Source organism: Physella acuta, unplaced genomic scaffold (genome assembly GCF_028476545.2).
Source record: "Physella acuta isolate Inbredline_101_S28 unplaced genomic scaffold, ASM2847654v3 ptg000902l, whole genome shotgun sequence".
In the NCBI taxonomy this organism is placed as follows: Eukaryota; Metazoa; Mollusca; class Gastropoda; family Physidae; genus Physella; species Physella acuta.
In genome coordinates this window covers 215,058-242,194 of record NW_026732419.1, presented here as the reverse complement: position 1 = coordinate 242,194, position 27,137 = coordinate 215,058, and the positions used below count along the sequence as shown (strand labels likewise).

Here is a 27,137-nt window from a genome sequence, read left to right as displayed (position 1 = left end):
AGGTCATGAACTCGTTTTGGCCTGACTGATCATTATGGTGCTGCGTAAGACTTTTTCATACACCGCGTCATTTTTTTATAATATGGGTGGTGGGGGGAGGGGGTAATGGACACATTTTTAAAATAAAATAAATGATACATATTTATCGAGTACTTCTCTTTTAAAACAACTCATTACAGGTTGTATTTTTTGATATTTAAATATTTACAAAAGCTACACACGCGCACGCAACAATGTTAACAAATTAGTAGCGCTTTTAATGTTTAGAGAACTACTTAATATCTATATAGGAAGGCGGGGGGGGGGGGGGGGGGGGGGGTGGGGGGGTTACAAATCTAGAATGTATTGAGAACGATTTTTTTAAAAGATAGTTTAAAAATTGAAAGAAAGCATATTTGTCGATGGCTTGTTTTATTTCACTTAAAACAGAATTACAAAGCCCAGTTTTTTCCGACTCGATTACGCATAGAAAGCTGAAATTTTGATAAATCTGCATTTATTATTTTTACCCGATTAAAATAAGTCCCCTATACTCCGTAAATGATGAGGTACTGAGGTGTAACGATGAAATTACTGTCAAAATTTCATGTGATTTTTGTGCACGATTACAATACTTCCTCTATACTGTAATCTGTATACGAGAAAGTAAAAATATGAGTACTGTCGTTTACATCAATAGTCTATATTTCGTATCTTTTGTATGTCATTGTGAGATATACGGTCTTATGTTTGTTACCATCAGTAACTAGAAGGCCTATAATGAAATGAAATGTGTGGACGTTCACACGCTCCATCCAGTGTTTCTTTCAGACTTTTTTTCCGGGACGGGAGGGGGGCGGCACTTAAAACTATTTTTGGGCGGACTAAATGTTCCGACGGGGGGCAGACACTGGTAAAAGCATGTGTTTTCTATATATTTTTTTATATAAAGTCTTTTTCGTTGGGGGGGGGGGGGGCTTAAACGTGCGTCGGGAGGGGGGAACACCCACTCCCCCCGAAGAGATGCTCGAAAGAAATACTGGGACCATCCCCCTCTCTCTAAACCTTCCAAGTTTTGTCAATCTCTCTGCCCTTCCTCTCCGAGTAAATATCACAAATAGGTAATGCTTAGATCTACTTTAGACAGTAGAGTGATTATATTGCCTAGCCTGCATAATATACGCCTTTTATTACAGTATCACATTTTATTTCTTTCGTTTATTATGCTATTTAATAATATGTTCCTTAATAGAATTTTTTTTTCGTTGCGATCAGTTTCTTCCAGGCATCTCTTCAGGGGGGGGGGGGGGGTCTAACCCCCCCCCCCCTGAAAGAAATAGAATTTATATAGAAAATATATACTTTTTACCAGTGTCGCCCCCCCCCCCCCCCCCCGAGAAAAAAATTCTGGAGGAAACAATAGTTGGGGTTAGTAAAGCATTGTCAACGACACGACTAATAAACATCTATAGGCCCTATACTAAGGAATATTTCTTGACAAAGTGTGACGTCATGTTACAATTTTTTTTCTCGATCTCTCCCTTGAACAGTAACTGTCTTCTTATCTGTACTATACTCATAACCTCCAGGCTATATTTCTATTTGCTACCTAAATAAATAGAATAGTTTTCCTTTTCCCCCTGCATATGCAATTTATATAGGCCCACACTTGTGTTTCTAGTCTAGGTGCGCATTTCTCTAGCATGAAATGTTATTGTAATATACTAATTTTTTAGGGCATATACCATCAATTAAAAGATACCCACACACTTGTATTTATAGTCTAGGTGCGCATTTCTCTTGCATGAAATGTTCTATTATTTTTTTGGGCTTATACTTTCAATTAAGATACAATAAAAAAACTAATTAACAGATCTAAGCTTGTTGATGTTGACTGTCGTGGGTTTAGGAACGAGAATTGTGATTATCAAACATGTTTAATCTATTAAATTTACAAAGCAGAATATGAATTATCTACTTTGATAGCACAAAACATCTGAACGTCGCACAAATTGGCACATGGCCATGACGACGCAAAAAAAAAAAAAACAACAAGAAAAAACAAGAGCTCTACACAACGTCAGGCGGCCTTCACCCTACCCGCAATACAGTTAGATCTAGATCTAGTTCTGTGGCAACTGAAGTCGTTGCTCGGTGACCGCATTAGCCGTCTTGAATTCCTTAGCTGCTGCTTAGTTTTATTTAAGGCTCATCTTCTTTATCTGTCATGTTAGATAATCATATGATGTAAGTAATGCAGCGTATTTATTATATTTTTTATTTTCAATTGTCATAAATTATAATGCTATTTTAAAACTTATGGATATTCTCGTTTCGTGCCTCAGTTGTCAAGCACGCTAGTCTCGCGAAATTTCACCGCCATCTTGATAGCAACTTGCCCCAGCATGCCTAAATGTTTTTCACCGTTTCATGTCAACGCACATTCCGCGCAAAAAAGTATTCAATATTGTTTATTGTAAATACTTCGATAGAAGTAGTTTATAACTCTAGAAATATTAATTATTCAAATTTGTATCAACAAAGAATATAAAATTATAGTTAAGTAATTATCTAATACTTTTGATTAAATTCAAAAGTTCCCGGATTGAAGCGCATGGATATTGCTTATGCTGACGCGAAGACTCTGGCAACAGTTGCCGTAGGAATAAACGCCATAGACACGGTAGCTGTGACGACTGTTTCCCATCAACAACTCTAAGGTGAATTTAACGTTCATTTGTATGTTGATGATTGCTTTAGATAAAGGGTGTGTTTTTGTTTTGTCTTGTCCATCTTAAGAATGGCCTTATTTGTAAACTGAATGCTTAAAGTAGGAAAGTCAGTAGGAATGTCGAAAGGTCGGTTCGAAAATGGCCGATCGGAAACGCTTTCTTGTTAAAAATATCGGTCTTGTGAATTGTCTTACGTTAAGATGTTTAAAAGTTAAACAAATAAATTGTAAAGAGTATTTTACTTTCCCATTTAGATGCATCTTGTTTAAATGACCGATTACTAGACATTTTCGGTCACGGAGACCCTCAGGCCGTATTAAATTTTAAATCAGCATTGTCGTGTCTTTGACAACCAAAATGGAAACCCCCTCCCCCTTCTTGTTGGCCTTTGAGCGTGCTTAACCTCGTGGCATTAATTTGAAAACACATTGTTTGGGATTGATTTCTTTTAACTCATATGTTGTAAAAAAAAAAAGTAACCATCTTAAATTATAAATCGAAATATATTTTTAAAAAGTATTTTAAAGTGGCATAGACACATTCTTCATATTGTTCAAGATTAAACACTAACTGCTCCATGAGTCCATATGTTGCATTCCCAGGACCACAACCTTAATGTAATAGTACAATAGCTAGTTGGCTAACAATCTGTAATGGCACAGAAGACCTACCTCATAGATAGACTCTGTTTAAAAAAAATAGCATGTGGCCTAATCTAAAAATACACAATACATCTACTTCTGCCATACAATGTAACTACTAGGCTTATACTAGATCTATATTCTATATAATATATCTAGGTCTAACTTTTAAATAGATCTAGGCCTAAAGACACTAAAAATTGAGTTTTACAAATCTAAATGTGTCTTGTGCACCTGAAATAGCATATGCATGCAAACTTAAAATTTAAAACAATGTGAGTTTATCATACCCATAAGTACTAGAATCTTAGTCAACCATAATGATAGATATAAAACTACTTGTAATGTAATATTTTTAGAATCAATGTTATCAAAGTTGCAAATCCAGAGAACTTGAAAATAATTTTTTGAGTTTAAGGCTACATTTCTATTTATTTTCATCAAGCCTAAGTTATAAACAGATGTTTCACTTTAATAAGACAAACATTGATTGGCTGTGGGGGTCGGCGTGGTCGAGTCGGTAAAGCTCATGGTTGCTAAACCGAAAGGTCTCGAGTTCGAACCCCCGGGCAGATGAGGCTCGTTAGCTGGGGACAGCCACTCTTCTAGGAGAGAACTCCAAAATTAAAACAACTGCTGCCTTGTAGATTGTTCTTGGTTGGACAAAGGCTATGGAAGCAAATCCAAAAAGAAAAGCAGGCTGAAACCGGAGTCAATGGCCTCAATGGCGCATAACCAGTTGACACGTAACGCTTAATTGTGTTGGAGGCGTGGTCGAGTCGGCAAAAAGCTCATGGTTGATAAATTCGAACAAAGTCTCGAGTTCAAACGCGCTGGCAGATAAATCTCGATCACCTTCAACACTAATAATTAAGAACGAAGAAGAAGAAGAAGAAGATTGGCTGTGCAGGAACTCTGCGATGGATAGTTATTTAAAAAAACTTTGCAAATAAAGTTTTTTTAAATGATGTAAACCACATGACCTAGTTTTACCATTTTGTTTACATTTTTGTATAATAAAATTTATGCTAGCCTTTCAAATGCCATTTTTATGTCATCATTACCAAGTGAAAACCAGAACAGCTTTTGTCTTTTTTACTGTGTTTAATTGCAGAAAATATTAAAGCGTTAAACATCCTCTCTTTTTTACAGTCTGATACCAAACAATCAGGATTTTATAAGATAACTATATTAATATTATTTATGGGCCTTTCGAATTCCTTTAAGATTATTCTCGTCCATTGGCGATACTAGCTATAACATACTATTGGCCTACATATATCTAATTATCAATGTGAAAAAATATAACAAAAAGATGTTTGCTAACTCAAGTTTTTGGATTGACGTTTGCACACTGTATTATCATGTTTTACAGTAGTGGGTAAAAATTGATATTAAAAAATCTGTGCATTTATATTAATTCTCACATATTTCTTTTGAATCTATTTCAGTAATTAAAAAATGTAATAACTGTAGAAAAATTGTTATGGCTTTTTTTTTTTTCAAATGTTTTTCATTGATTTAAAATGTAACAACAATATAATCTCATGTTATGCTTTGATGAACCTGAAAAGGACCAACTCGTTTCATAAATAAAACTGACTAAGGAACAAAATTTTAAAATTCCATTGTAAAGGAAAGCATTAAGAAACCTATGCTTCTACCAATGTAGCTGCACCCTTGTAATTTATTGTTTTTTTTTTTATAATGTTATTTAACCACACATTGATTTTGATCAAACAAAATCCATTCTTCAATCACAAAATATTCATACTTCATTAGAGTTTAGTAAGTTGCATAGATATGGCTAAACTTATTTTAAAATACATGTTAGGAATAAAAAAAGAAAAATTAATTCGTTAAAAAAATTAAGGAAATAGAAAGAAACTGGAAATTTGAGTTGTTGTCATAATAATCTCATAATGAGGATTCATCTTTTCCAAATAAAAATCTTGAAAGTGTAAAAGAACTTTTAAAAACCTGGAAAACAACACATACATCTTAACTCTTATTAAGCTCTTAATGTCATGAAAATATTGAGATTGAGTGGGGGGAGGGGGGATTGACACAATGGACAGTTGGGATTAAATTTATTAGAACCTTGTTTTTTTTTTATGTGGGTGGGACCAAACTGCAACAAGTATTATTCTAATAATATATAAAATTCATTTCATTAACATTTTTACTTTCACTTCTTAAAGCTAATAATTGAATAGGTATATCATTGATACATTTCTTTTCTGTTTTTATTTCTTAGCTAGGGTCATTGATAAATTTAGGGCCTTAATTAGTGTTAAAAAGTAGTTTTGAAATGCCCTCATTAAGTGTTGATAAATCCAGGAGCACTCTTTACTAGTTAGTCTTAACTAATGTTGAACTTAGTAGTTTCTACTGGTTTTTCACAAGCATTAGTCAACTGAACACAACTCTAAAATTTTCTAGCATTACACTTGAAATGTAAAACTTCTTGTAAGGTATAGACATCATTCATAAAACAATAAAAGGGGTTAACTCATTTTACGCTTTGTTAATTTATTTTTACTTTTTTTTTTATTGCAGTTCATATAAATACATTTTTGTATTTCTTAAATGATCAATGGCAGCACAAACATACGTTACAGATTTACAAGTAATGAATCCTGCTGCTGTTCAGGTACATTTACATTATTATTTAATTAACGTCAAGGGTGTTTTGTTTTAATTTGTTCATGGAGATAGTTTAAATTATGTTTAATAATGTATTATTGCCAGGTATCATCAACTATTATGCAGAAGCATTTCCCTCATTTTCATGAAAAAAGCAAAATGATGTTCAAGTTGAACTTTTTCATCATTGTATTTTATAATTATTGTATTTAGTTATTATCTGTTAAATGCAGGCTTTTGGTCTAGACCTCACATCTGATGGGGTAAGTGGGAGGACATTTAATTCAGCTTCATGATAAAGTTTTTATTAGTGTGTTCACAAGTAGCTGCTAATCTTGACATCACCTAAAACGTAATTGATGGTATTATGGGTATATGCTTATGTTTAGAATGAACTATGTTGTGTCTGAATCAGCATCTGCACAATTTCTCAAGCCTATTTATATTTGATAAAATTTTGGAATGTTACTATTTTAAAAAATAAGTGTACTGTTTTTGTTCTGTTTCCAATCAGATAATTTTTAACCAAAATATTTAATGTAGTTTATGTTGATTTTTTAATATAGCTAGCTGATTAGAAAAATTATTGATTTCTTTCTCTATTACTCAATGACAATTATTAGTGTTATTTTAAAACTACATACTTTTGGAAGTGAAGGTTTTTTTTTTCCAATAACCCTGTATTTGACTAATTTTTAAATAGGTAATTAGTGCTTTGTGTGGCCCTAACTTTAAAAAATGCTTTTTCAATAACATAAAATCTTTTAGCCTCATACACCAATACATTATTTATTTTTAATATATTTCATTTTAAAATGCTTTTTATCAAACAGTGTTTTTTTATAAGCATTTTTTTCCCATTAATATATTTTTAGTAATACTCTGTTTTTTTGTTTTGTTTAAATATATTTTATTCAGCAAACATCTTTTTTTTAATTATGCATTTTAGATTGCTGTCTATCTTTAACATGAGCATTAAATAAACAGTCTGCAGGGTTTGTTTAATTGGTTAAAATGTTAAGTAAATATATTATTAAATCATCCACAGTTTCAGATTCATAACTCTATCTCATCCCATTCTAATACTACAACTCTTTATAAATTTTACACTTCCCCAATAAATAATAAATTCTTTTAAAAATCATTTATGTGCCTAAGGAAAAAAATAATTTATGGCGAAGAGGCTTGCTAGTCCTCTTGGGTATTAAAATGAACTATTGTTGTAATTGTCTCTATTTTTAACTTTAGAACTGATATTATTGTTGTTTGTTTAAAATAGAATGGGGCGGTGGTTAAGACATCAGGTGGAGGCTCACAAGGTGGACAGCAAGGACAAAAAACAACTATCATACAACCTGCTCAAGCACATACTGGCCAGCAGTTTATTGTTACTAGTAAGCAAGCATTTTATTTTCACATGAAATTCTTTGAAGGCCACCACTTGTTAATCTGGTGGATTGTTTTTTTTTTTGTACTCCGCTAGTGACACTGCGCATATTCTCAAAATAATGGTTCTTTGATGGAACTTTTTTATTTTGCTCAATTTAAAACAAAAATTTCTTGGAATAGTGTGTGTACCATATTTAAAAAATGACTGTACTCCCATTAAAAGTTCATCTGATATCTTTTGTTATCGTGTACAGCACATTAAAAATATATGTATGCAATACAAATTTTCATTACTGACAGTATTTGTTTCAATTATTTATCCAAATAGTCATTAGCTAACATAGGTGGCCCTTAAGTGGTTACACTGATTAGAAAATGAAAGTAAAAAAATTTTATGTTTGATATTCTACATTTTTATTTTAGCTTCATCAGTTGACCATCAACAACTGGCAGAACAAGCACAACAAGAAACAATTACTATTCAACAAGGTGGACAAACAGTGTACCCCACACATCTACAGTACGTAGAGGGCTCAGACCCTGGCATCTACGCTAATGGCCAAATGTACGGACCACAGTAGGAATAGTTAAAAGAGAGAGGCATAACTAAATTTAGCGTTATGCTCTCTCTTTGACCCACTTGGCGTTGCTCTTTTTCTTGGCGTGTGATTTTTTTTTCTCTTGAAGTTTTGTTGATTTAAATGGTTAAAATACATTGCTATTACTATTTTACAATATAATATTAATAACAGTTTGATTCACAATATTTATTTTCTTTAGAAAGTGCACTAAAATAATATTAATGGTATTTAGTTCATTATCAGATTCCACTTAATCATTTATATATTACTTTCATTTATTTTAAATACCAAAGTATTGAGATAAAAAAAAATTATGCTACTTAGATCAGTGGTATCTTTAAAAGTATTTTAAAACTTACTAGTTTAATTAGTTTCTTAAAAAAAAAAAAAAAACATTTTTTTACAACGTTAAATTAACTCAAATTAACTCGACCACTGAAGTGTTTAAAAAATCTTATTGTTTTTTGTTTGTTTGTTTTTTTGTTAGTGATAGCAGCTAATTGTTACCTATGGCTACAATTTTAGAGTTTGTACTTTTACTTTACTAGAACATAAAGTTTTTCATTATTTTTAATATTTTTACATACTATTCTTCTATTAGAACAGTTTCTCATAGTTATTTTTTATCAATAATCATTCTAATGTTAAATTATAGGTAAAGCTTTGATTTTTATTATATTTCCTTTTTAAAAATTTTGGTTACGTGGAATCTGCACTTTTTTCTAAAATATTTATTTTATTTATTATTAATAAAGATTAATTATCATGGTTCTAGAGATTATTTTTATTAAGTTTTCAGATTTCTGCCATTGCAAATGATAATATAATTATATTTGTATGGGCAAGCCATGTTGGATGTTGTGGTTTTTTTTAAGAGTGGTCCAGTATTGTATACAATATAATAGCCAAAAACTATAGTAAATGAGTATTTATTTTTATTAATCTTTAGGGCCATATTGCCTGAAATGATATACTTTTGTCTTACACTAATAGAGCTTAAATTTTCATCTAATGAAGAGTAAAATTATTTGAAATTTTTATATATATTTGTATTTTTAAATCATATAGGTCTAAATCATTTACAAAAATGTCATTATATTCTTAAATATTTAAAAATACAAATACAGTGAAACTTTTTACGCAAATAATTAAGACAAAGATATAATGTGGCCTGTACAAGCTACTAGGTATTTTTAATGCATCATTTAACAGAAGATTCTTTTTATCATTAAGAAGTATTTCTGTCCCTTTAAACGATTTCACTGTATTTAATTATATAGTAACAGTCTTAATCATTATTGTAAGGTAATTACATTAGTGAAGCAACTGATTCCAAACCAATCATTTTTAGCCTTCATTCTGTTTTTGTATAACTGATGACCAATATCAAAGTAGTTTTTTTTTTTTAAGTTTCAACGTTGGTTACAAATTTAGAATCTGGGAATTAATTTATTTATTATTATTTTTTGCGGTTGAATATGATATAAAAGTAAGGGAAAACATAGACACTATCTTCAAGTTTGTCCTTTTTTGTTGTAGGGCTAAAGATCTGGTGCTGAAAGCCAGGTACTTTCACTACTCTTATTCAGTAGAGCAAGAATATTATGGTTTCTGCAATTAGCAAACATTAAATATGTATATTAATGTCATGTTAGTAGTAACTAAATCATTAACTAAAGTATCTAATTTCTAGAAGCAATTTTGTATTTTTGCAAGTTTAGCTCAATTTGTAGTTGCTATAACTAACCTAATTGCTTAATGCATTTTGTTATATATAGTTTGGATTCTACTATATTGTATTTTTATCTCCCTCACGCATTAATTTATTGATAGACAGTCAAAAAATAATCTTCTCATAATCAAGTTTAACGCGCTAAATATCTATGATGATCTATTGCTTATAAATCTTTTTGCTGTTGTATTGTGTCATTTTATTATTAAGTATATCTCTACATGTTCTTAACACTCTGTATGTACTTAATTTTAGCTGCTGTAATAACATCAGCATGCTAATAAGTTTTAACAATTTCAAAAATTCATTTCTTAAAAAAATTATACATTTTAAATTCAAGGGGAGCTTAGTTTATATACACATAACAAATATATTGTAATTTATACCTTATTTTGCATACATTTAAAATCACATTTATAGATTTTGTAATGTGTTCTAAAATTTATTTTCCTAAGGCATAATTATGGTGATTATAGTCAAGGGACCATGTACACTAATGTGTCAGGAACATACTACCAGACCCCACAAGGAACCCAGGTAATTACCAATTGTTATCATTTACTATTGTAACTTATATAAGTATGATAATTCATATTTTAAAATATTATATTACTTTCATTCTGAAAATGATGCTTTTAATTTGTTACTAGTAATATAGTATGCTTTTTCATTTATGAAATTTTGTTGTTCATATTCTTTCTATGTAGCAAATAACATATTGATTATTTTCCCTTCCTGTCAAGAATCCATTCTTTCAACAGGTGGCGCAAAGTCTAATGCCTGTTGGAACATCTGTACAAACATTACAAGGACAGATAATCCAACAAGGTGGGACTTTCCTCATTCAAAGTGGTACTGTAGATGGAGATGGCACACCATTGACACATACAACAAGAGCATCACCAGTTACTGTAAGTACTCTCATTCAGTAATCATAATCAACATGTTTTGAAAATATATATTCTTTTGCGTGGGTTAACGTCACATATTAGTGTGAATTAATTTGAAAATTAAAAAAAAATTAATCCTTTTATTTTAAGAATAAACATTTTTGTGCTTCACTGTAGAAATTTCTTACACATAATAAATAAGCTAGTAAATAATAAAAAAATAAACTAGTAATTTATTTATTTATATTTTTTTTTTGCTGATACGTATAAGTAAACATTTGCTACTCATCATTTTTAGAAAGTTTTTGGTAAGGTAGACTATAACATTTAGAAAATTAGATGGTACTAATACATTTTAATTAGATGTGAAATATATGCAATAGTAGCCTATTTTGTTACTTCCTAAGGAATTAGGACTAATTAAAAAAATCTTTTTCAAGAGTTCACTTTAACAGTTCAATTTATTGCATTTTTTTAAATTTATGCTTAAGCTTGCATAAATAAATCATTTGGATAGCAATGTCAGATTTTTTTGGTATTGTTACATTGGTCATATTATCTAACTTGCTGAACCTATCTTTTTTGTACGGTTTCTTCTCATATTTAAATAATAACATTATAGTCTGCTACTGAAAGTTCAATAACATAATCAGCTATTTCTTATTTGATAAGTTTTACCCGTTATAAAGTTACATTAATATTTTAAGTTTAGGACTAACTCTTTCTATTTATAGTTGTATCAAAACGTTGTCTCAGTTGACAAAGACTGAGTAATTCTGTTTTAGGTCACTTAGCCTCAACTTCCTTATTTCCAATAGTTCAGCAAGTTATCTTATTAAAGATTAAAAGAAGTTGTACACTGCTTAAAAATAACCCACAGCTGTTGTTATTCCCTATTTTCGGTTTTCTCTTCCTTTTTAAAGAACCACACCCCTCTGGCAGAGCTGAGCAATTTGCACACTAAAGAGGTAAGGCTCCTTCACGCCCGCCAAAGTGTGGTTGGTTAGCTGGCTGTCATTTAGCTCAAGTCCCTATCCATAGGAGATTGTGCTTTTGTTTGTTCCTATTTTAATACACAATCTCCAATGGATGGGGTGAGCTGTGTTTGTTTACAGGCCCATCTTTCAACTTTTGTTGTGTTTTTTTTTTCATTACTTTGGCAAGACCTGTACCTTTAGTACAAAACTGCCTTAATTTTAATTGTCATGTTTCCAAATTATTGAAGACAAAACTTTACAGTTACCTTTACATTTATATATTACCTTATTATATACTTGTTCATAAGCCACATTTTTTTTGGAAATATTTCAGGGAATAAGTACTATTGTCATAACATGATCTGTTATGAATTTCACTCAGAATATTTGAGAATAATATTTTTGGAATTTTTTATCTGTGAAATGAAATATTGCATATATTGAGAACATGATTTTGCATAATTAACCAAATTTTGCAGCTTCTAGTTATTCGTAAACAATGTGTATGCAGCTTTAAATCAGCAACATCAAATACTCATGAAAACACACAAGATTTAAAAAATTAATGAGTCATTAAATAAATGCAAATGAGATGCTATATGTCTTCTCTGGTAAATAAATTAGAACTTTTTTATGAACAGGTATATAATATATGTTTTGTTTTAGTTCCCAAAACAATTGAGAAGCATTATGATAGCGATAGTTACCTTTTTTAACAAGGCTAGAAAAAAACACATAAATTGATAGTTGTGGCCGAGAAGTGAAGTGTTTGAAATTCAAAGTAACATAGTTGTGTATTCTTTGAAATTTTGCATGCTGCTTTTTAACTTTAAAATTTCCAGTTTAAATTGTTTTCAGTTTTATCTCAAACGATTGAATAAATCTTGATTAATTAATGTTTGTAATTAAAGTAATCACATAAAAAATTAAGAGTAAAAATTATTGGTGTTGTAAATTTTGTGTTCTTATAGTTTATCTTAAGCATGCATACCTATAATATCCTATGTTGCTTTGATCATTTTAAGTATGATGGAAGGCAGTATTGCTCTACTGAAATCATAACATTTATTTTTATTTTTAATGTTGGAACCACGCTTTGAAAGGTGTGAATGGGCCTTACTGAATTGTCCTCCCTTAGATTTTGATGCTTTGAATTTCAATCACCCTTGTAGAAAATATTTTTTTCAAATTCAAGCTAAAATTATATGACCTACTCAACCAACTTCACATACGGGTGTACACATTATATTTAGATAATTTATTGTTGTTTTAAAGAAATCTGAATAGTTATTATACACTTTATATAAGTTGAATGTTTGTGTGGCTTTCTATTTTTTTGTTCCATCTTGTTATAAAAGTGTTATCAATTTGAGATAGCTTTGTCAAATATTTGTTTAGCTTTAAGTTATAAACTATTAAAAATTGATATTAAGTATATTTGTTGTACCTTTAACTAAACAGAATTTAAAGTATTTTACTGAGATTAAGGAGGATAAATATCATGAACCAGAAATAGGAAACTAAATTTTATCACTGTTATAGCAGATTATTCTAAAACAAGTTAGAATCGAAAGCTTTTTAAAAAACTATAACGAGGACGTGTTGAGAATATTGAAAAAAAAATTGCTGTTATTATAAACTAGTGCTGTCAAATATATCCTGTAGTAAAATACTTTTACACATTTTTTACCTTATTTAGAGTCACTCTTATTTTTTAATTTTTGAAGCCATTTTACAATTTCTTTTATTTAGAACCATTATTGTTTTAACCTTCACTCAAATATGTATATGCCAAAAAATTATATGTATATTGATAATAATAAATAATATAAAAAATAATAATTCTACTTTTTTACTGATCCTCAAAACATTTAAGGACTGAGAATTCTTTACAGTGATTTCTTTTGTTTATTAAACTAGTCATGAAAATTTTTCTGATAACACTTTGGCTCAGATTATTAACACTATTTTTCTCAAAATCTTCTCTAATCTCTACAGGTTCAATGGCTAATTGACAATTATGAAACAGCTGAGGGGGTCAGTTTGCCACGTAGTACACTTTACTATCATTACCTGAGGCATTGTCAAGAGCAAGGGCTTGACCCAATGAATCCTGCTTCCTTTGGGAAGCTTATTCGATCAGTGTTCCTTGGACTTAGAACTAGACGTTTAGGAACAAGGTTAACTTTTTACACTTGTTTTACAATTTATTAAGCAACTATTCATAGATTTTACCCTTTTGTGAAATTCTTAATATGGTGCAAGTCAATGTAATGAATTTAAATTCCAAAAAGTTTTTTACCTTCAGAAATTATTTGAAATTTTGTGTAAATTGTAAAGCTTTCATAACTTTATCCATAAATAAGTTGTTATTGTAAAGCTGTTATAATAATATTAGAAATACTTTGCAAGTGTACATAACAATGTTGGCAGTATTTAATGAATAATTATATTTATTTTTTTGGGTTCAGATAAAAAGTATTTTGAGAAGTATGGTAAATATTGTTCACTTGCTTGTCTTAGGGGCAACTCCAAATATCATTACTATGGCATTCGTATCAGAGCCAACTCCTCCCTGAATCAATTTACAGATGATCAGACAATGGCTCTCAGACAGCAACCTATGTATACCAGCAAAAAGTGAGTCATCTTTTTTAGAAGCAAGGCTGTTTACATGTAGGTTAGCCCAGTCAATAATAATTTACCATTGCTTTTTATATAACTTGTACTGTTTAGGTTAGCTAATCAGAAGCAAGAAGGATCTGATGGAGACAGTGGACAGACAGGAACTCAAGGTGGTGGCCAATCTGATACTGGCCATTCTCAGCAGCAGCAGCATACTCAGTTCTTAGGCGATGCCTCTCATGCCCTCCCATCATTCGGCAATGTTGATGTTAGCCTCATTCCATTTCCTGATGGTATTGGTGTGGAAGACATCAGAGCTTTTGAAAAAATTTATAGAGAGCATGCTGAGGTAATTATTATTTCAGAAGTGTATATATATATATATTTTTTTTGTTGTTGAAAAGAGTGAAATGTAAATATCTGTTATCCTGTTTTTAGGCAGTGGTGGATGTGGTTGTTAACTTGCATTTTAACCTCATAGAGAATCTATGGCAGACTTTTTGGAGAAACCCAGCACCTGAGTCACCGTAAGTTTCTTATATATAAATACTTAAATAATATGACTATTTTTGTTTAAATCTTAGATCTGTTCATTGATCAATGGTAATGATGTGCTAATCTAAAAAGGAATATCTTTTCTCTCTTTTAAATTTAGCAGTTTAGATCCATTTGAGAAACGTATCCCTAAAGAAAAACTCTATACACTTTGTCGCTATGAACCTTTGATGAACTGGGTCCGCAGATCAGACTATGCATTTTACCAGGCACTTGTAGAAGTTTTAATTCCTGATGTTCTTCGACCTATACCCAGTATGTATTTTGTATTACTATGCTAATTTTTTAACTTTTTTTTATTTTTAAAATTACTTTGAATTATTTTCACTAATTTCTATCAAAAATAATTTCATGGCATTCTTTCTGTTAAGGTTCACTTACACAAGCTATTCGTAACTTTGCAAAAAGTTTAGAAGGCTGGTTGAAAAATGCTATGCAAAATGTACCAGAAGAAATGGTGAAAACAAAGGTAATGGTCAAAGAATAAAATTCTAAATTTTTTTCACTAGAATTAATTTGTTTATTGTTATCAAATATGTAATTTCATAGAAATATATTAACATTTTTTATAAGGATAAGTTATAATAACATCACAACTAGTTGCTGTAAAATGACATTTGCATATTGCAAGTGTAGTGTAATAGAATGTTATTTATTTTTCTACAGCTTGGAGCTGTTTGTGCCTTTGCACAAACTTTACGCCGTTACACTTCACTCAATCACCTGGCTCAGGCAGCTCGTGCTGTGTTGCAAAATACCTCCCAAATAAACCAGATGTTAACAGATCTCAATCGAGTTGATTTTACCAATGTACAAGTATGTAGTAGTTCTATTTATATTATGATGACTTTTTTGTAAAAGGCAGTGGTGTAAATAATATACGATACTTAAATTATAAATATTACGTTTATTCAACTACTAACTTTGTAATTATCTGCCAAAACACATTTCATTAGTTGCCAATATAAGCCTAACTACTTTTGATACATAAGTTTAAGCTTTTTTCATACTTTGTTTCTATATGCAATTAATCATCTTCAATTTCTTCAACCCTTTACTGGCTCATCAACACTTTTTGCATTAAAAAAATAAAATAAAAAGCATTATACACAAAATTGGTCTAAGTTATTATGTATGAGGTTAAATTGCTTCATAGTCTACTAATTAATAATTTTAAATTACACTAATTCCAGAAAAACGTAAATAAAACACTACTTCTAATATTATTTCTTTAAAAAGTCATTTGAAATGCAAAAAAAAATTCAATGTAGTCACTTCTTGTTCAATAGTTACATTTGAAATAAAGCCATAAAGCCAAATTCAACTGCAGAGGGATTTTAATTATATTTAATTTCATTAATTATGTTGCCCGTAATTTCAAGAAATAATTCGCAACTTTAGAAAAATGGTAGAAATGAACCACTATTGATAGAAAACAAGGAAACAACATAAATAAAACTTGTTATTTAACGCTTCCAACAGTATCTTCAATATCTCGTTACCAACTAGATTTCTGCTGCTACGCATAAATAAACTTACTTGACATAGTTGCGGCACCAGACTGTAACACTATTTCTTGGGTGTCTGCATGTGCCTATAACAGTAGCTTGAAAATTAAGTAATTGGAAATCCAGCAAAATAATAGATGCTTGATGGCATATGAATTTTATGGTTGAATAAATTTGTTCTTCAAATAATTTTCTGTGAAAATGTGATAAAATTATTTGCATTTCTATTTTAGGAGCAAGCTTCTTGGGTTTGTCAATGCGAAGATGCATTAGTTCAACAACTTGAACAAGATTTTAAGGCAACACTAAAGCAAGGGAATTCCTTAGAGCAGTGGGCTCAATGGCTGGAAGGTGTGGTCAATCAAGTGCTCAAACCTCATGAAGGAAATGAAAATTTCCCAAAGGCAGCCAGACAGTTTTTACTCAAGTGGTCTTTTTATAGGTTAGATTTTCTTACTTAATGACTCAAGAAAATGGTTGCATTAATATGGTATATTTATAGTAATCCCTTGCAAAATCATGAATCACTGCTCTTCAGTCCTGGTTTGTCAAGTTTTTTTTAGTGGTTTTGTTTTATTTAATACATAAGGATTTTTCTAAGTTTGATTTTTAAGTGTTTAAAAAGTAGTTATTTAAGACTGCATAAAAAGTTTATAAGAGAGTTTAAGTATGTTGAATAGGTTTACAAGCATATCTTAAATCTTAATTTAAGCTATTAGATATAAAAATAGGAAAATAGTCATAGTTTATTATGCTTGACCCAAAATAGCGTAATAATTTGCAAAATAAAAATAATACCTAACCTAAACAAAAACAAAAAAACCACACCTTTAATTTTCAATTAAAAAAAATTATGTAAAATGCTAAAATTAATATAATCACAGAAATATTATCTTTTTCAAAACCACTTTATTTACATTATAATCCATGCCCCACTCAATAGAAGAGGAACTTTAATTTATTTAAATGGCCTCTCTAATTGTGAAAATAAGATTTCTTACTTTAAAAAAAACGCTCTTAGTGATGGAATAAGGAGAAATACATGTTAATAAAACACTATCTCACCTGTGCCTGTATATTCTAAATTTTCTTTATTGTTACTGCACAAAATGTAGTATACATTGTGCCATATATAATATATAAGCATTCCTGGGCTTTTTGCATGCATATGACAAGGCTGCAGGTTGTACAGTTTCGCCCTTAATTTCAGTTTTGACACCCAGGTTATGATACATTGATTATGGCAAAATGGTAATGCTTTTGCCTTCTGTACAAATCGGAATTGTTACCAGCACAAATTAATATATTTTTTTCTGGCAACCTTTAGTTTCTGGTCCTGAATTTCATATTTAGTTAGATTTAGTTAAAATGAGGCTGTATTATCAAATACTTCTTGTATAGATTTGTAGCGAGACCTCCCCACTCCTTTCCCCTAAAATTTAAAGGTGGCCAGGAAGTCGCTAGGTCTATGGTGTGAACTTGGACTGATCCCGTGAAAGTTGACGTGTATAAACAGTTTTTCTATTTAACCTAAATCTACTTCTTTCCACCCCTCCCTCCTACTACCACAAAAAATAGCAAAAGTTTCTAGTTGTAAAAATAATAAATCACGAATGCAGAGTAAAATTATCATGAGGCAACAAAACATATTACCTGATAATTTGGCACATTCTGTTTAGTAGCTTTGAAGAGTTTAAATTCAAATGACAAGTTGTCCATTTTTTTTAAAGTTACGGACAAAAAATGGCAATAACTATAGAAAAGCAGTGGTTTAGTTGAGTTGTTCTGATAGGACAATAAACGATTATTCTATCAGGTCAGACTCACATTGGTAACAATTGCACTAGACTTGGAATGTTTTTGTGTGTAAATATCCATTATTTTGGTTTTTGATTTTTTAATTTTTAAAAAATTGTATTGTTATATTTTTTATTTTTATTTTCCATCATAGCTCAATGGTGATAAGAGATCTTACCCTGCGCAGTGCAGCAAGTTTTGGTTCTTTTCATCTTATTCGTCTTCTTTATGACGAATTTATGTTTTATCTTGTTGAACATAAAGTAGCCAGTGCAACAGGTCAGACACCTATAGCTGTCATGGGAGAAGTAAGACAGGTGATGAAACATTTTTAAAAATATCTCCATGCTTATGACTAGAAAATAAATAGATTTATGTGTCTATTAATGTAAATATAATTTGTAATAAAATAGTGTACTTACTTGTATAACACACACTTTACAATGTTGTTGACAATATTTTCTTTTGAACTGGTCTACAGTTCCATGATTTGAGCAGTGCTGTCAATCTTGGTACTATGGATATGGACGATGATGAAGAATCATCCAACTCATCCCAGCCTTCTATGTTATCTCAACCACAAGTTGTTCAGCGTGTTACAATGGTTGCTCCCCAGAGTGCAACCCCAACCCCGACCACACTCATGCTGGTTACTTCCAATACTCCAGGCTCTGTTGGAGGCCAAACAGCAGTTGCAGTTCGTCAAGGACCTGGAACAATCGGCCAATCAGGCACACCAACCATTACTGTAAGACCCACAGCAAATGGTATTGGTGGAGCTGGAGGTTTGGTTGTTTTATCTGGCACGTCAGTCTCTGGGGCAACTCCAGTCCATTCAGTCAGCACAGCAACACAGGGTGGCCTGCCCACCACTTTGGCTGTTCGCACCACTTCCAGTGCTAATCCCAACTCCAGCAAAACACACACAATTTTAGTCATGCCTGTTTCATCTAGTGGTGCAGGTGATGTGACAGCAGCAAAAAGGGTTAAGACAGAATAGCCTTTAAAAAAGTATTCATCTGGACTCTCTAAATATCAAAACAGAAAATAACTTTTGCTCAAGCTTCTCACTATAAGAGAAAGTATTGGCTGTTAAATGAGGACTGTTTTTGTAAATAATGAAAGAAATAGGTTTTCTGCTTTTACAGAGAGGGCTCATTATAAGCACAAAAATTGTAAAAGCTCAAATATGTTGAAACAAAGGCTAGGTCCATTAGCTTCAGTGGACTAGTGGTGAATCACTCATACTCTTTCAGTTCTAGGTTTACACTTGGAATGGCTGTTGTTTTGTAGTGCAAAATTACCAAATAATTATCTAGCCTCTTTAAGTAAATTTAGAAAAATCTAAACTAATCTTTAAGTATCTTTAACTTAAAGTGCATCATGAAATGTAAACTGGAAATGTATTAGTTCTTCATTATTATACAGAAATGTATTAGACTTAGACCTTCATAATTATACATTTTCTTACTTTTTATTATTGCTTAAAATGTTAAAAAATACATTTATCATTTATGTACAGTGTAAAAATAGAGTTAAAGTTTTTATACTAAGTATTTTAAAAATGTCTTGTAGACAGCATTTGTATTTGACAGCTTACAAAAATTATTGTGTGCATTGTCATTTGAAATTTGGTAACAGTCCACCGTGCTTAGGCTAGCCATGATATGTAAATACAGTTGAAACCTTTTTTTCATCAAAAACTATTTTTGAAAGCAGATACCCTAATGTATTTTTTTATATTTAAGCTCATGTCATGTTTAAAAGGTCGAGGAAGCTGCTCACCATTTTATATTCAACATACTTTAAAAGTAACATTCCTTGTTGATCTGAGTTGACTTGAATCTTTATCAATTCTTTACTCTTACATTTCTTTATAAACAATCATTGACACATACAAACTGGTGCATAAAAGGCTATTTATGGAATTTTGAGCACACCTTTAATGAAAGTTGTCTTATTTTGTAGAATTATATCATTTTGATTTTGTGCAAACAACTGAAATAATTCACATGGATTTTTAAACTATCACTCTTTGCTTATGACACCTCATTCATTTAACTGAATGTGTTACTTTCCATGGGATATTGCCTTCTTGCTGAACTCAGTTACACAAGACATTGTAGACATCTACATCAACAGTAAATGTTTAGTCAGTAAATGTTAAAGATGGTTGTTGTTGCTTAGGTCATTATGTATATGCTCCTTGTGGTATTTATTCTGCTGACTCTGTCTTAAGTACAATTAAGTGTGAATGTTACTGTACAAAGTGGTTTTCTCTTGTACATTCTCTTTCTCTAAAATGTGTTTAAATGTTTGGAAGTGGTGCATACAATGATTGTAAATCCTCTTATCAAAAAGTGTGTCAGTCTAATATGTATGACAATTTGCCACAAAGTATTTTTTAAGTAAAACAGTCCGTCCAACTTTTATTAATTAAAAACTTCTTTTCCAAACTGTCTTAAATTATTAACTTTCAATAATTTGAAAAAATTGCAGTATTTGTCTTTTTATTTTAAAAATAGTAACAGATTTTTAACAGAAAAGTAAATGACAACTGGAAAAAAGCTTATCAAACTGTTTTACTGAGACATTATTATAGTTTAGTTGTGTGATGTTAATTCCCCATTGTTGTTCTGCATGTACAAATAGTAATACTGTGATGTTAACCTTGGACTGATAATCTACAAATAAGTGAGAGTTCTTCAAAAAATATTTTTATATAAGCGTTGCCATAACTTGTTAGATCATTATTATTTAGTCAAATAGAATTTTTATAGAAGTACTTTTCTTTTAAGGCTTAGATCTAGACATTAAGACTTGTTTCTAGAACCCTAGTGGCAAATAGATTGATTGCAGTTGACAGTCTCATTGATAGTGTGCAGTAATTCTTCTACCCCATGTGTAGTCCAATCTAGTCAGCTAGTATATATTACTGCTTAAATTACTGATCATTTGTCATTCCTTTTTTTTTTTCCTTCCTCCATTCCATCGTTTGTACAAACTCATCTGATGTAAATATTGTGTCTATAGGGTCAACTGTAATGACTCCCAACATGTTTGTTGCAGGTCATAATCACTGAGCTTGGCAAATTGTGGCCATAGTTAAATGTAAATGTGATTTCTAATTGAGCTGGATAAAAGATTGTACTGCTGTCTCCATTTGCTCCAGTATGGTGTACATTTAATATTGAATTGGATAATTCAATTTTTGATGTTGAATTGTTATGGTAGAAACACATCTTAAGATTGCCTTTACTTTACAAGTAGAAAATGTGGGTTCATTTCAGCATTTATTCATGAAAGGCTATGCATGTTTCAATTGTCTATGCTGATAGTGTTTCAAGGCAATTTTAGCCAAAATTATTTATATTAATTATTTCTCTTCATGTTATTTAAATTCTATAAATGCTTTGTTTTTAATCTACAGTCATTTGACTACTATCAAACTCTCTAATTCCACTGTTTGAATGTTTTTAGTGTTTTTGTTAATTAATTTCTTAAGTGGTCTTGATGCAAAATGTTTTTTTACTATCTCATTTTAGTTGTTTATGAATGATAAGTTTTTTTATTTTATTCATGGAAACGGGGTACGCATTTAGTTAGTTTTTGCCATTTTTTTTTTTAATTGAATGAAATGAGAATGTTTGCCTTATTCTGATTCATAGTCTGATTTAATAGCCTTAGCAAGTGAAGACTCAGGGAAACTTTCTCTTACATTCTTGCTTCTCAGCCCAGATTTTTCCAACAACAGGTAACTAGAGCTGGCATCATTCAAACTGTATAACTGTTTATACTGTGTGACCTAAGCACCAATTAGTTTGTGTTGGCACTAATCATGTACAGTCTGCTTTAAATAAATTATTTTTGGCTATTGTACCTTTTTTCCCCTTTCACCCCTGACCTATAAATATGCAAACAGCTGATGCCTGCATCAGTTGGTGTGTTGACATCCCATTGTGCAAATCTTAGGGTAGACATGTTCCAAACTGCTTTCTATTTGAATGAATGTTTGATTTTGTGTGTTGAGTTCACAGACTGGTTACGGCATCCATTTTAAGTCTGGCATGTTATTTTTTATTTTGACAAACCGTTCTTATTGTCTTTTACATGAAGTTATCTTCACCTGCTGAATAAAACATTACTATAATGGCTACTTGTTCTTTCTTTGTTTCATACTTATTAAAAATATTTTTAGTAACTTTGCCATGGGTTGTCTAATATATATATATACAAGATCCTTGGGTTGACAAAAGAATTAAGAATATACAAGATCCTAGGGTTCTCTGAATATTATAATTTGTTTTACAAGAAGATCATTGGATCATTAAGGGTGTATAAAGGGAGAGTATTCACTATTCAGGATTATCCAACAACAGTACCAGTAAATGGTCTACATTTTAAAAAGTAAATTAAAATAGATCTAAAGGTATAGAGCATACATTGAAACAAGCGTGCATTCAAAATGAAGTAGCATCTACATTTTACTATGAATGATTCTGCCTTTGTTTTTTGTTGACATCCTGCCAATGTCAAAAAAAAAAAAAAAAAATAGCTATTTTATCAGGTAGCTGTTTTTTTGGTTCTTACCATATCAAAAGGCACCAATCAGGCAACATTTTTTTTCCAAATGTGTATAAGTTAACTAGCATTTTACGCTTCTATTGATAGCTAAATAATGCAATTTTATTTTGGACAATTTGTTTAGTTGTAATGTATTCTAAAAAGATAGAGCGGTTGAAAAAAAGGAAACAATTGTCTTGTTGTAAAATCAAGCTAGCAGACTTAAAATTCTTTAATTATACTGTTCGTAAATACAATTGATAGCAATATTAATATAAATATTAGCATTATAAAATAGAAGTGTGATTGACATTTTTATAATCCCGACAATCACAATTTACAAGATTACCATAAGATGGTCGTATGGGCATCAATGACACATTTTGCCTAAAAAATATTTGCTATTCCTTTGGGGATTGATAGGAACTGTGCTTAAAAAAAATTAACTTTTCCTGTGAAAATTAATAGACAGACACGTGGGAGGGAGGGTGTTCAGGTAGTTTGACGTCACACCTTCGCATTTGAAAAAAAAGGTAATTTTAGAAGCTGAATTTTTAGCCATTATTTCGCATTTTTTAATAACATTTTTCTTTCTTTTTTTTTTAATTGTAAAGAAATGGATACAAATACTCAACGTTAACCGAATTTAGTCAACAATTTCGAAAGAAATAATGTTTTAAAAAATGAAGTTGGGAGGGGGTGTAAAAATCTTCCAAAAAGCGTGACGTCATTTATGGATGACACCGTAGACCAACATGGTATCTTCATCATAATAATTTGCTTTAACAAAGACAAAAATACATTTATGTTCACAAAATGAGGTAAAGGATACGAACTATATTCGTGCGCAATTTGATCCAAGCCTAACTGTATACAATATACAATGTTTACGATATCATTCAAATCGATACACGGATACTGAAACTCTAATCCAGCTCGGACGTTTGTATTTATAACGGACGCTGCTTCTGTTGAAATATTTACTAGTCCATGGAATATTGACAGAAAATTATATCGTCCCCAATATCGAGAAGAATGAGGTGTTTTTTTTTTCTTCTTTTTACATCACTGCAGTCACCAAAATACATTTACGCATAAAAATACATGTGAATATTCGCAGAATGTTGTTTGTTTACAATGTGCTGATGGTTGTAAACGGTTCTGTGATTGTACTTAAGTCTCACAAATTTGGATAACGTTTGATTGTATGCCTTAAAAATGACAAATATTGAATCACATAAGGTTGTTCGCAGCTGGTGTGGTAGCTTGGAATCGCAAGTTCTCTTCAAAAGAAGTCTGCTGTGCCCTCACGACAACGAATGGGTTAAGGCGATCCGCACTTTTTTTTTTATGAAAGGCCTGCCCGTTTAAGTTTAAAGCCGTGTTTGCTGTGTTACGAAACGAGAGGGACTTGGCCTAACCTCGTGCGCTCGACGACCGGAAATCAACTAAGCACCGCCAAATGCTGTTGTCATAAAACGGCGTCTTCATTGACGATGTGAAAACTGGCGGGAAAACTTTGTTTGAGCTCATTGACCTTGCCGTCTGACAGACGATGACCCCTGTTCGGGTGAAGGTTGTTTTGCTTGCTCCACTTCGATGGCCGGGCATCATGGCTGGTAGGCGATCTCTCTCGCCACTTTCGACCTGAAGTTCGATACTCGCTTGTGCTTGAGGGGCTGTCTGGGGGCGTTGACCTGATTTGGAGACGATGATGTTAATTTGTTGTTGAATTTTATAATACAAAAGAAAAAAAACCTCAAGGGTTTGGGCCCCTTAATTGCAAATATTTGTTCTCAAATGGTAGACTGCTTTGTTTTTAACAGCAAAAGGACGTTTTTAAGTTTTTTCAAAATAGTTTTAAACACATTTTCCAAATGTGATCATCTATCCGAATGTGGCGAATGAGATGCTAGAGTGAGGAGTGGGGGTGTTATACCTTTTATTACTGTTCGGGTGGCTCTGAACAAGATAGAGCAAACACAATATAGGCATTAATAGTAAGTCTAAATTGTAGGTCAACCAACTTTTTTCCACCATTAGAAATGTTTGCTTTTTTATATAATTATCTGTAAAAAAATAGTTATGTGTGGAACTCATTTATTATTACTGGCTTGTTTAATAATTAGCTGTTTTAATTAGCCAAGAAGCTCAGAAATGCATATTGAGCATGTTTGTGTGCATGTTTTTAGCATGTGAAGAAGAAATTAATTGTGATCGCTACTGACCTCTGATCACAGGGAGATAACCTGTCCTCCTGAATTCTCACCGTCTTGCACTCGGGTATATTTAATACTCGATTGTCTGCTCTTTTCCAGCGTCTGTAGTCATGGAAATTAGGGGACCTCACTCTCTTGGGTCCGGTTCGTTCTGTTGGGCTGGGGCGAGTCTCGGAGGGGGAGTTGACGTCTGCAGAAAGTGGACAGAGGTCAGGTGTACTATTTTAAATGTATCATTCGCAGCTCATTGATTTGTAATTATTATATCAATAAAAGCAATAGAAAAGATTTTTAGTAACTTGTTTAATTTGTAGTTTTGAAATAATAGGCTCGGGGTGGGGTAAAGGGTCGGATAAGATAAACTAAAAGGGATAATAAGAGACACATTTGCATGCCATTCTTATATATATATATATATATATATATATATATATATATATATATATATATATATATATATATATATATATATATAGGCGAGCGACGGATTGCGTTAGAATAGTCGGAATATTACAGTATAACTTGCATCTTTATTAGCGAATAAGAAGTACAGCAAATAACGTCAAGGGGCAATGTATGAAGAATATTTCGATCATAAAGTATAGTTGCCCATATGAAAATCAATCACAATAAACAAGTTTAGGTGAAAACACGAAAGTATACAGTAGATACCGAGACTTACAGCTGAGGACGGCTAACCCTTAAACTTAATAAAAGCGACTGATCTTTATTTGCTTGAAGGCACGTTACTGGGGGGGGGGGGGGGGGGCAAAAGATCCTTGACACACCTTAATTACTTGAAGTCACGTTACTGGGGGGGGGGGGGGCAAAAGATCATGGGCAGATCTTTACTTACTTGAAGGCACGTTACTGGTGCAAAAGATCTTGGGCAGATCTTTACTTACTTGAAGGCACGTTACTAGGGGGGGGGGGCAAAAGATCATGGGTAGATCTTTACTTACTTGAAGGCACGTTACTGGGGGGGGGGGGCAAAAGATCCTGGGCAGATCTTTACTTACTTGAAGGCACGTTACTGGGGGCAAAAGATCCTGTACTGGACACACCTTTACTTACTTGAAGGCACGTTACTGTGGGCAAAAGATCCTTGGCACACCTTTACTTACTTGAAGGCACGTTACTGGGGGCAAAAGATCCTGTACTGGACACTACTTACTTGAAGGCACGTTACTGGGGGCAAAAGATCCTGTACTGGACACTACTTACTTGAAGGCACGTTACTGGGGGCAAAAGATCCTGTACTGGACACACCTTTACTTACTTGAAGGCACGTTACTGTGGGCAAAAGATCCTTGGCACACCTTTACTTACTTGAAGGCACGTTACTGGGGGCAAAAGATCCTGTACTGGACACTACTTACTTGAAGGCACGTTACTGGGGGCAAAAGATCCTGTACTGCTGTTCCTGACCGACCCCCGGCTGCTGATACTGAGATTCCTGTACGAGCTGTTGTCGCTCAGTCTGTCGCTGTCTGCCGGCTTGCCCTGGAGGGGCGGGATGCAAAAGTCGGCGGGCAGGAACACGGAGTCTGTGTTGTCCTCAGCCGGGTCTTTCTTCCTCGCTGTCGCCGCCATTTTGTCCGTCTCGTTGTCGCCGATGTCCTTGAGTTTCTCTTCTAACTTCTGCTTGGCCTCAATAGCCTCTTGATTTTTCCTGCGGTTGGCGAGGTCGTTCATTTTACTGAGAACTTTTTCCCGTCGGTCGGATTTTCTAAGATTCGCCATCTCCTAGAAAACAAATTATGAGTTTATTGATTAGATAAACATATTGCTCTGATGAGAAGAAGTGGTTTTTTAATTATAAATAAAGCAATTGCACATTTACAGCAGTTGAAGTTAATTAGCTTTTAATATGCAACTTTATTATAAACTCTATTAGTATGAAACCAATCAAAGTCTGTCAATTATGCACTTTTTTTCATTGGAGTTAACGGCTAGAAATATCCTTGACTTAATGCCCTGCCCTTTTAAAATTGTGTTTAGCTTAATTAAAGGTTAATTACTTTAAAAAAATATTTTTAAATAGGCTATAATTAGATTTTCTTGCTAAAAACATTGCCGTGTTTTGATTTGTAACTTGCTTTTTGTCTCAAGCGTGCCTGTTTTAAAATGATTGTCTTGTTTTTACCTTTATGTATGTCCTCAGCTGATTGTCCTGTCTTTACCTTTAAGTATGTCCTCAACTGATTGTCCTGTCTTTACCTTTAAGTATGTCTTCAGCTGATTGTCCTGTCTTTACCTTTATGTCCTCAGCTGATTGTCCTGTCTTTACCTTTAAGTATGTC

At 32.0% G+C, this 27,137-nt stretch overlaps 2 protein-coding genes across 16 annotated transcripts in view; one reads left to right on the top strand and one right to left on the bottom strand.

Annotated features, from left to right (window-relative positions):
- The first annotated feature begins 2,117 nt into the window (after window positions 1-2,117).
- On the top strand, window positions 2,118-22,204 carry LOC131953049 (DNA-binding protein RFX2). 13 transcript variants are annotated; one of them, XM_059316049.1, is made up of 21 exons: window positions 2,132-2,226; window positions 2,325-2,436; window positions 2,577-2,699; window positions 5,912-6,005; window positions 6,232-6,261; window positions 7,278-7,392; window positions 7,811-7,907; window positions 9,508-9,534; window positions 10,156-10,237; window positions 10,462-10,611; window positions 11,514-11,558; window positions 13,566-13,747; window positions 14,091-14,207; window positions 14,304-14,541; window positions 14,631-14,719; window positions 14,848-15,002; window positions 15,119-15,216; window positions 15,414-15,563; window positions 16,489-16,697; window positions 18,207-18,369; window positions 18,534-22,204. In XM_059316049.1, exons 4-21 carry the CDS (start codon window positions 5,949-5,951, stop codon window positions 19,050-19,052), a joined length of 2,523 nt encoding a protein of 840 aa, XP_059172032.1. In that variant the 5' UTR covers window positions 2,132-2,226; window positions 2,325-2,436; window positions 2,577-2,699; window positions 5,912-5,948; the 3' UTR covers window positions 19,053-22,204. The 13 variants fall into 13 exon arrangements, with proteins under 13 accessions (XP_059172024.1, XP_059172036.1, XP_059172032.1 ...); XM_059316047.1 differs by having other exon boundaries at window positions 10,444-10,611; XM_059316043.1 differs by having other exon boundaries at window positions 7,811-7,952.
- Window positions 22,205-22,793: 589 nt separating this feature from the next.
- Window positions 22,794-27,137, bottom strand: part of LOC131953042 (uncharacterized) — a 57,969-nt gene continuing 53,625 nt past the window's right edge. For all 3 annotated transcript variants that reach the window (XM_059316027.1, XM_059316030.1, XM_059316029.1), the window contains 3 exons: window positions 26,214-26,580; window positions 24,844-25,024; window positions 22,794-24,312 (listed from right to left, as the gene is read on the bottom strand). In XM_059316027.1, the coding sequence (XP_059172010.1) occupies window positions 24,087-24,312; window positions 24,844-25,024; window positions 26,214-26,580 (774 nt within the window). In that variant the 3' untranslated portion in view covers window positions 22,794-24,086. The remainder of the gene's footprint in view (window positions 24,313-24,843; window positions 25,025-26,213; window positions 26,581-27,137) is intronic.